General features: G+C 46.7%; 1 protein-coding gene across 5 annotated transcripts in view; it reads right to left on the reverse strand.

The window, feature by feature from the left end:
- Slc44a3 (solute carrier family 44 member 3) overlaps window positions 1-10,128 on the reverse strand; it is a 78,872-nt gene extending 68,744 nt beyond the window's left edge. Inside the window, exons 1-5 of one of the 5 annotated variants that reach the window (XM_031375321.1) lie at window positions 10,096-10,128; window positions 9,599-9,703; window positions 3,990-4,132; window positions 2,618-2,754; window positions 1,553-1,646 (exon numbers count right to left, since the gene is read on the reverse strand). In XM_031375321.1, the coding sequence (XP_031231181.1) occupies window positions 1,553-1,646; window positions 2,618-2,754; window positions 3,990-4,132; window positions 9,599-9,703; window positions 10,096-10,122 (506 nt within the window). In that variant the 5' untranslated portion in view covers window positions 10,123-10,128. The remainder of the gene's footprint in view (window positions 1-1,552; window positions 1,647-2,617; window positions 2,755-3,989; window positions 4,133-9,598; window positions 9,704-10,095) is intronic. The other 4 variants (XM_031375319.1, XM_031375317.1, XM_031375320.1 and 1 more) reach the window with 4 other exon arrangements.
- Window positions 10,129-10,544: the final 416 nt, after the last annotated feature.

Consider the following 10,544-nt stretch of genomic DNA (forward strand, 5'->3'; position numbering starts at 1 on the left):
GCCCCTCTCCTCTCCAATCTAGAATGGTGACTGGCTATCCCTACAAAGATATTTTTAAAAAAAATTATTGGAATAGGAATTATCACAGGAATCATATATAATAAGAGGAAGTCTTTTTGCGACATTTCTATTTGTTTTATATGCTTACATAGGAAGTTATGTGTGTGCTGGGTTGTGACAGAGTTGTAACAGAATACTCTTTACTTTCTGGGTCCCAAGCCAAAATACCATCAGCACTGTGCAAGCTGGTTGAGGCAATGTCTTGTTCTACTTAAATTATTGTTTCTCATAAGCTTTCATTTTATGGAGTACTTATTCATTGTAAACATATTTTCCAAAAAAATGGGCATGCAAATTCAACAAACTTTAATCAGTACACCAGAGCACCCTGCTTGAAGCCTTGGCCTTGTCCATGGGGCAAATGTGAGCTCCTCACACCAACACTGCTTTGTTACAGTTCAATAAGCATTTACAAGAAGCCTGCAGCGGGCCAGGAGTAAGACCCTGGGAGTTCACCCAGGATGTTCATAAGGACCTATGCTTATGTGTTCACTGAAAGAAAAATGACAAAGCCTACTTGGCCTTGCTCGTCCAGGCCTATTTCTTGCATATATATATATATATATAAAATGTTATATTATATATATACATATATAAAATATATGTTATATTATATATACACATATGTATATATAAAACAACTTTTAAAACCTCAGTGTACAACATTGTGTAAAATTCTAATAAATTTAACTTGAATACACAAAAGTGTTTTTAACAATTAGTTTTATGAATTTTTGCCTGCATATATGTATGTGCATCCCATGTGTGCCTGGTGCCAGCCCAGGTCAGAAGGGGGTGTTGGATCTCTTGGGACTGTAGTTACAAGTGGTCATGAGATGCCACGTGGATCCTGGGACTAGTCCTCTGCAAGAGGAACAAGTACTCAGAGGTTAAGAAACCTCTAAGCCATCTCTCCAGACCCCCAGGCCTGTTTCTCTGGCACTGTCTTGAACGACAAGGACTATCAACATTGTTGCAATGAAAATGTGGATGTTGACATTTCTCTCTAATAGTAACAAAGAACTAGGAAAGGAAAAGTGTACATTAGCCTTGTCATAAAGTCATTCATTTGATAATAGTGTATATATTTGTTTTCACTGTCTTTAAAAAAGTCTTACATTTTGTGTGTGTGTGTGTGTGTGTGTGATGTGTACCATCCATGGTGCACATATAGAAGAGGTGGTTTTCAGGAATGGGTTCTCTCCTCACTTCATGTGGGTCCCAGACATGAAACCCAGGTCACTAGGCTTTATGGCAAGTGCCTTCTTCACCCTCTGAGCCATCCCTACAACCCAGCGTTAGTATTTGAAGATCACATGGGCCTTTCCTGATGGCTGAGTTTTCTCCTTATCTGGTCATTGTTTATCACGTGTATTATGTATTGTACATAGTCCCTCTTTGTCCCTGATTGGGAGCTGCACCCTTTCATTTTGTACAGTGTACGGCAGAGGAGCAGGCAGCATCAAGTACTGTCTTTGGTCCATAAGCTTACCTTGGAGGAACCGGGAGCCTGGGACACAGTGTGTCTGCACTTGAGCTCTGAGTGTAGTTGAAGGAATTCAAACTATACACACACAGGAAAGAGCCTGGAAGCAGAAGACACACACACACACAGGCTGCTTTTGTGCCTTGCATCCATCTTCCTTGGAAAGCCAGTAAAGAAACCACAGCCATTTTACCATATCAGGAAGGAATTCGAATATGTAACCCAAATTTATGGAAAGAGCAGGTGTGCATCCAGAGTACACTCAGGTTCTCTTTCTCTCCAAAACCCCAAATTCAGCACTATAAATGGTAGGACTGGCACTAAAATAATTTGAAGGTTATTTGAAGATGATTTATTGTGGGGCTTGAGGTTGTTTTTTAAAAAGATTTATTTGTTATTATATTTAAGTACACTGTAGCTGCCTTCAGACACACCAGAAGAGGGCATCAGATCTCATTATAGATGGTTGTGAGCCACCTTGTGGTTGCTGGGAATTGAACTCAGGACCTTTGGAAGAGCAGTCAGTGCTCTTAACCACTGAGCCATCTCTCCAGCCCCAAGCCTGAGGTTTTTAATCCAGCTTTGAAAATACTTTTTAAGATCTCACACTCCATTTACCAGACAGATAAAATTCATAAGTTGCCTTGTTTTGTTACTTTCACTTTTTAATTAATGTGAGTCTGAAATGTCTGGACTGAGTGGTTTTAGTACAACTTCTGACTCTCTGGTCAGGGAAAGTGCCTGCTGACCCTCACAACTTCACCAAAAACCCTCCAACGTTGGTGATTTGGCTATGAACCTTGGACCTTGTGTCTCCTTGTCTCTTAGGGACACCTTTTACTACAGGGAGCGAGGAGCACTAGGGGTTCAAATAAGTCCATAAAGACTCAAATGACATTACGCAAGCTCATGAGAAGACACTTCTATTGCTTCCCACATAAAGGGTGTCTGCAGAGGGGTATACTTTGCATCCTTTCAGAGAAATTAGCTTCAGGATAAGTTACATCATCTGGCACTCCACAGGTTGCCACCCCAGGTGATGTGGGGAAAGAATGGGTCTTCGGCACCTACCGTTGATGTTCGCAAACAGCTGGACCTCTTCCAGGGTGTCCAGCTGCTTCTCAGGACAGCTGGATACACAGAGGGCTGTGGGACCGAGGCCCCTATCTTTGACTTCCAGATTGCAGGCATTCATAAAGAACACATGTCTAAAGACAGAGGAAAGAAAAGCATATGTCAGGGCACTGATTCTCATTGGTTTAACTATGGGCTTTGAAAATGTAGCACACACCACCACCACATGGGGGAATGACTAAAGCAAACTTTGCAGCCAAATGCCTCTAAAGAACTGAACATTTAATAAACCAGCTGGGGGCGTCTTGAGCAAACATTTCCTGGTCTGGGCTCTGCATCTGAGCAGTGGAGGGATATAACGAGAAGGGTTGATTAAACTGCCCATAGTGTGTGGGCCTTAATGGAAACTGCTCCAAAGTGTTCAAATGTGTTCCAGGGAATGTCAGAACTCAGGGAAGTGACCATTGGGAAGGAAGAGAGCTGAGGCTGGGGATTTAAGGAAGCAAAAGAGCCAGGACAGCCTGGAGACCTTGCCTGGGGCTACTCAGCCACAGAGCTGGCTGTTGTCATTAGTGGCAGCTTGGCTCCCCAACCCAAGGCTTGATACAGGCTGTTTAAGTCACAGGACCATAGGGGAAGAGCCCTGGGAGCTGACTGAGAGGGGAGCTGACTGAGCGAAGGGATCTAGGGGCCGGTCTCCCTCCACTGGGGACGGGTGGAAGGAAGTTTGTACAGGAGAAGTGGTGGGACAGATTTCCTGGGTGGATGACGCCCACACACTTTATTTTGTTTAAAAAATTTTAAATTATGTTAAAATATACATCCAGTTTGCATCCTTAATCACTTCCAGCACATAGTTCAGGGCACTAAATGCACAGATGGTTCTGTGCAACTGTCCCCCGTGCCCAGCCTCCGCAAACTGTTCCAATAGGCAAGAGCTGCTCATTCTCCCTCCTCCACCAACCCAAAAAACCGCCAGTTCACTTTTTACTTTTGCCTCCAAAGCATACTGCACGCTACAAGTCTGAGTGTGAGACAATGTCAGGGGAACAGAGAACATCTGCTAAGCCTTGATTCATGCACAGGCTCCCTGGATCCTTAGAGCAGCCTGGGAAAATAGGTATAATTACCAGTTTAAAAAGATGAAAACTGGTCTCCCAGAAGCTAGGGACTCCAGCCCAGATCACGGAGCTGAGAAGTAGCAGAGGTGGAATGTAAGCCCAGGAGTGGCTGGTTCTACAGCCGCTTGCTTTTTAAGATGGGCTGACCACGGTTTCAAATAAGGAACGTTGGCAAAGTTCTTAAATGAATGCAAAGTTTTGAAATAAAGCCCCTCTCTAAGTCGGAGCCCTAACCCTCAAAGACTTACTTTTTTAGAGTCATGTCCTGCCCGGAGAGGGGGGCCCCTTCCACTGGCGAGTTCCTCTTGCCACACACGTTGCCAAAGCTGTCATATCCAAACAGGAGTCTCCCTGCTGCCCCAGCTACCACCGAATAACCCATGATGAACACCTGGCAAAACCCAAGGGCATGTGACTGCCTGACCACACAGGAAATGGCCACCCCTCACATCCCTAGAGATGCTCGTGTGAAACACAAGCAGATAAATGAGGAGCCTCTGTAGCTCCACGGCCCTCCCTTACCCAGCAGCAAGTGCCCCTACCCAGGTAGGGTCCACTCTGTGAATGCTGGTGTAGTCAGTGAACAGGGAGGGCGTCCTAGCACGCCCAGATTCCCCCGCTCTTTGTCATCTTCAAGAGGCCATCACCTTTTTATTTTTCTGACAAATTTGACTGGGATAACTTCGTTTTATCCCTTCAGCATGTCTGGGTTATCTAAGTGCATCGAGGCTGTGCTAAAATTTTCCTGTGTGCTTATATGTGTGGTTCGCATGTGTGGGTGCACTTATGAACATGCATGCGTATGTGTGGAGGTCAGAGGATAACTTAGACCTTAGATCTGCAGACAATATCCACTTGGGTTTTTTTGCCTTTGTTATGGTTTTTGTTTTTGTATTTTTGTATTTTTTTTTTTTTTTGAGACATAGCTTCTTCCTGGCTTAAAACTCACCACATAGGCTAGGCTGGCTAGCTAGCGAGCCCCAGAGATCCATTTGCCTTTACCTGTCCCCACCTCTGATCAAATTCATGTCCTCTTATCCCACATAACAACACTTAGAGCCTGAACTAGCAAACATCACATCTTTCTTTATAAAATGTTCTTTTCATCTCAATTTTCAACGCTTATCAAGGCTACACAGTTGGTACAGATCAACACACTGCTCACAGTCCGAAGGAGTATTTGGGTTGCTTGCTTACATTTTCATAAAATTAAAAAAAAAGAATTTCAGGATTCGGTTTGACAATGGTCATCTTGCAATCAACAGGTGTTTTTTTTTGTTATTTTGTTGATAGTAGTGTTATTGTTTTGTAAATCCACTGTTATTGGGAATATTTGAAAGTTCAGTCCAAACAACTGTACCATTCATACACATCTAATTGTCCTCTGCCAAGATTTCTTCTCTTTCCACAAGCTTACTTAAGAGCATGGTGGTAAGTTTACCAGTCTGTTACATACAGCATGCTGCCTAAAAGTGTATGGTCCTGGCAAGCTTACTCAGAGACAGAGGCTGTGGGACATTATCCACTAACATGAGGTGTGGGACTGTGAAAGGCAGCCTGGTTTCTGGTTGTGCTAGGTTTGAAACCCTGGTGACCCTGCAGGTGACCTGAACGGTAGGCGTTTTGCCACACTCCTGGACACCGGGCCCCTGATATGAGACAGCAGCTCTCCATAGGTCTGTGGCCATCAGTCACACAAGAGCAACATCCCAAGCCCCTCCACAGGTGGAGGAGGGGACCACAGATCAAGCAACCTCAAGACGGATCTCCATTTTAATGAGGTACCTAAAGGTCTGAAGGGCTTAGCCAAAAAACTCCCCTTCCCAGACATTCCTCCCTGCCCTGAGCCCCTCAGGCCCGCCCTAAAAAGGGGGGGTATGGTTTTCTCATCGCAGCTCTCCACCATGACAATAAATGCCTTAAAACCACGGACTGTCTCTTTTCATTAGGATCCGCCCTGGGGAGCTATGGAACAGGCCCTTAGTTTAAAGAGCCTGTCTAGTCTCCTGCAGAAGGCCTCTCAGCGCTCCCAGCCATGGCCTCCACCAAGCCAAGCCGCCCACCGAACAAGCCAAGGACTCTCCTCTCCCAGGGACCCAGACTGTGGGCCCCCCCACTCCATTCTCAGCTCTTCTGCGGCATCTAGCAGCTCATAGGGTACCCAAGAATATGAGAACCAGACGATCCCTGCCTCTCTGCAGGCCTGGGGACTCCGAGCCAGCTCCAGCATTCCCCCGGGACCTCAGACTGCTTTCCCCCAACCCCGGGAGCGGGGTACCCAGGCTTCTCATAGCCCGATGCCCACTCAGCACCCGAATAGGTAATCGCAGTCAAAACTCCCGAGTCCCGCCTCCCTGAGCTCCAAGCAGATGAGGGACCCCACCATTAACCTTACAATGAGGTATGGTCATATATTCCAAAGTTATACCTCCTTAAAGCCAATGTATTTCAGAGGCTCTGCATTCTTTTTCAACAAGCTGAGCAGGTAGAGCACGCCTGAAAGCCCAGCTCTCAGGAGGCAGAGGAAGGAGGATCAGGAGGATTTTAAGACCAGCCTTGGTCACATAATGAGTTCAAGGCTGTGGGAAGCCCTGCTGTGCTCTCGGAGATTCTCAAACCGAAACTACAAGTTGACAGCTAGTCTCTGCGCGCTGGGGGGTTGGAGCCCATGCAAATGACTCGAGAACCAGATACCTGTTTCTTTCGAAGCCGTGATTCTTTGATCTTTCTTCCCCTTCCTGGATTCCTTTGTATCCATACTGAGCTTTGATGTCTTATTATCACCTAAATGCCAATTGCTTACCTGTGATGCCTTTGAGTATAAATCCTCTCCCGTCACTAAGTAAAGTGCACCTTGATGAGGAACGTCTCTTGGTGTGTGCCTCCTTTTCTCTGCTTCCCCCATACTGCAGGTCCCTCACATTCCCGGTTCGTGGAAACCCACGCAGGTAGGAGCTGCGGGACGGCATCCTACACAAGGCCAGCCCAGGCTACATGAGACCCTGTCTCCAAAAAAAAAAAAAACCTCTCAAAACCAAGAGTATTAAATAATTTTCAATGCTCAGTGCATGCCAGAGACTGTTACTAGGGGACACAAAGATAAAAAACAAAACAAAACAAAAAAAAAAACAAACTTAGTAGCTACCCTCAAAATTCAGCCCCCAGGGTTATTGCTATTGTTGGTGTCTCTATCCTCAGTCAAGGTTGGACAAAGGCTCAGGGGAGGGTATCAGACTTTCTGGCCCCCAAAGGAACAGGACTTTTCAATTGTAGATCATAGAGTGAAGGAGACCCTTGTCTCTTCCCACGTCTCAACTTCCTCCTGAGTTTCATTAATGAGATTTTCAGGGTGACGGGTCATCTCCGTTAAGAGGCAGGGTCACTATTTTTCCATTTCAAGGCTGTGCACGGAAGTGCAGTTCAGTGTGCCTAGGTGGCCTGCTTGATAAGTTGACCCAACCTTGGCATATCTTCTGTCCTTCTAGGCTAGAATATGAGTCTTGATGTCATCTGGACTTGGGGAGTGCGGTGTGTGTGTGTGTGTGTGTGTGACTTTGCCTTCTAGAGATTTATCTAATAACATTATAGTTTCTGTGCATCATGGTTTTGCATGTGATGTCTCCTTTAGGAAGTTTGTGGGGAGGGTAAGGGCTAGGGTTTATTGAGTTCCTCCACGAGACTGTGAACCATCGCTGCGGTTTTAATTCCACACCAGAGAGAGTGAGCAGCGTAACAAGACCCTTGAAAAGGGACCTCCAAGACTTAAAGCTTTCCTAGGGCACCCCAGGAAGGAGTGAGGAGGAGCCCCCAGCTCTCAGGGAGAGCCTTCGCACCGCACTTACATATTTCACGCGGCCCAATCAATCCACATAGGATCATTTCCTGGCTCTGTTTTCACGGCTTGGAAGACTCCAACAGAAAAGGTAGAAAGAAACCAACAACTCTCTGCCCTCCAGTTCTGCCCACAGCTGTGAATGAACACACTTTTCTTCACCAATTCTTTTGTTAAGCGAAGGCTGGCCAGCTCCCGGCCTCAGGGTCGGGGGCTCCAGTATCAGAGCTGTATAGGAAGTGTGTGTGTTAGAGTGTTGTGATCTCAAATGCAGTCGCTCCGAGCTTTGTCTGGGTAAACGGGAGTGTTGAAAAATAACTGGGAAAGGAAGGGTGAGGTGGGAGAGGACACTGGAGGGTCATTTAGAGCTTCAGGCTTGCTTTCTGTTTATGTATTTCATACAAGCATAAGCAGAGGCTGGTGTTCTATTTGCAGGAACCAGCTCTGGTTGTGAGCCTGGCATCCTCCCCTAAGCCTCTATCCATCCCCAGCCAGGGGCAGCACCATCAACAATAATCCTGTCCTACACTTGGTCAGTTGGTATATCCATCACAAGACCCAGAAGTGGAGCAGTGGACAGCGTGCACGCATGTACACACACACACACACACACACACACACACACACACACACACACTCACTCACCTTGTCCTGCCTTAAATAGGTCTCTGAAGCTAAAATTTTTGCAGAAGATGAAAGAAGCCAGTCAGCTAAAAAAGAACTCTCGTGCCTAACACAGCCAAGAGAATCTGGGCATATGGTAGCCTTTAGATTTATCTTACAAACGAAGTGCACTTTCTCTGCAGTTTCCAGCTCAGGGTGTGCAATGTCTCAGCCAGCTAATAATTCTTCAGGCTGGGAAGGGCCATCTATGATCTTCTCGCAGCTAGGCAGCTGCTAGCCTGAGAGTAGAGGGGCAAGGGAGGATCAATAAATAACATTAACAGCCCAAGGTCAAAGCTGCAGACACCGGAGGGACGGCTGCTCCCTACATTTACATAACAGCAGAACTGGAGAAAAACAGCAACCGTAGTTAGGAAGGCAACAAGACTGGGTAGGTACACAGCCTTCTCTGAGCTTCTTAAGGAGAGTTTGGAGGGTGTGAGTGGCAGCAGCAGCAGCAACAGCAACAACAGCAGCGATAACAAACACATCCAGGCCCAGCCTTCACCGTCTCTTACCACGTCTACGCAAAACCATTCAGAAAGTTAAAAATTAAATAAATGCGCCCTTTACTTGGAAAGAACAAATGTGGTTTTTACAGCCAATTCAAATGAAAGTCTTCTTAACAAAGGTAATTACTATTAGGTAGATATTATAGGGCAAAGTGAGTTAATGATTTACTAGGCAGCGCACAGTATGCTGCAACCTGGCATGGGCAACTTCATTAGCACAGGCTTTGAGCAAGGTAAATGAAGCTCTAAGAATAATTGTCAAGATTCAACTCCAAGAGACTCTCCAGATTGACATGGCAGGGTCTGATGGGGTCTACCAGTGATCAATATATACAAGTGTGCTATGAGAGGGGTTGTATCAAGTCGCTAAACACAGTAGATCAAGGACTTGCATGTATGTGTGTGTGTGTGTGTCTATGTGTACATAGTTTAAAAAGCAGTCTCCTTCTAGGCCTTTCTTGACTTTTTCCTTTGCTAGAAAACAGCAAACGTTGAGAAATACTTGACTGAGGGGTATGGCTGATGTAAATGGCCTTCCACTCTGAGAGCTTGCAAAGCAAAAGAATTCACAGCACCCATACTGAGGAAAGGCACTGCTATGAACTATGAGTCTCCATATCCTAATGGAATTACCCAATAAATCTTGGTCTCTGGCAGGAAGACAGTCTTTTCAGAGAGTTTAGGGGATTGTGAAATTCCAGATTAAGAATTTTTTAACTCATGGCCATTCTAAACCAATCGCAGAAGTATGTCCTTGCAACATAAACTTTAAACCATTAACATCTAAGACACACTCATATCTGGGCTCACACTCACGCGGGACTTGTGACTGCCAAGCAGCCATACTTACCAAACCAGTCCAAAAGAGAAAGAACAAGACTAGCCACGCCGTATCTGTGCATTTTCTATAAATTTGGGGTCGCCACTCTCTCTGCCTTGTTTTCTCTGCAGAAATCTTCCAGGAAAACGGAGAGTTGAGAAAAGCAAGAGAAATAGTCAGGTGAAATCAACAGAACTCAAACCTTAAAGTTGCTTAAAGTAACTCAACTTTGTCACCGGCAGCTTTTTCCGGGGGCTGACCTGCTCTCTACAGGATGGATGTGAAATCCCCCGGGGTGCCAAGTTCTTACTGGAGCTAAGACACCCCCCACCCTAGTCCCTTGTGCCTTCCTGGCCTTGGCCCAACACTAGTGTCGGGGTCAGGGTCCTCAGGGCCAGGTGCCTTTAAAGGAGCAGTGTCACTGAGAAATTGGCTGATCTCCCAAGGGACAGAGGAGCCGGAAGCGCCCTGTCTGTGCAGGTGCCCGCAGAGGCCGCTTCCCTCAGGGCTCAGGTTGTCGCCCTTACCAGGTACTCCGCGCCCAGGCATTGCATGGTACTTGGCAGCTGGGACTGGCAGCGGTGGTGGTCGCTGTGCACATGAGACGGTGTGCAGAGACCCGGGCCAAGTGACTCAGGAGGGGCGGGCAGGGCGAGCAGGGTTCAGCGCCTCCTAGCGGTTCGGGACGCTGGTCCCCCTAGGCCCGCCCTTTCCGTGGTGGCTTTAGGTTGGGAGGACCTGCTGGGAGCTGGGGTGGTACCTGCTCAGCACCGGTTCCCAGGAAGTGCACCTGACCACTGTGCGCCTGGGCGGGTTGCCAGTGCCTGGAGTTAGAAGTAAGGCCCCAGGGATCATTCCTGAGGGCGGGGAGCTTGCAGGGGTGTGTCACACACAGGTAAGTGGTGCTTTGTGTGTGCAGAGTCCTACTCTGAAAGCTTCACCAGTTTTCTTCGAAGCGCATCAAGTTGCAATCTGT

This window comes from Mastomys coucha, unplaced genomic scaffold (assembly GCF_008632895.1).
Source record: "Mastomys coucha isolate ucsf_1 unplaced genomic scaffold, UCSF_Mcou_1 pScaffold16, whole genome shotgun sequence".
NCBI lineage: Eukaryota > Metazoa > Chordata > Mammalia > Rodentia > Muridae > Mastomys > Mastomys coucha.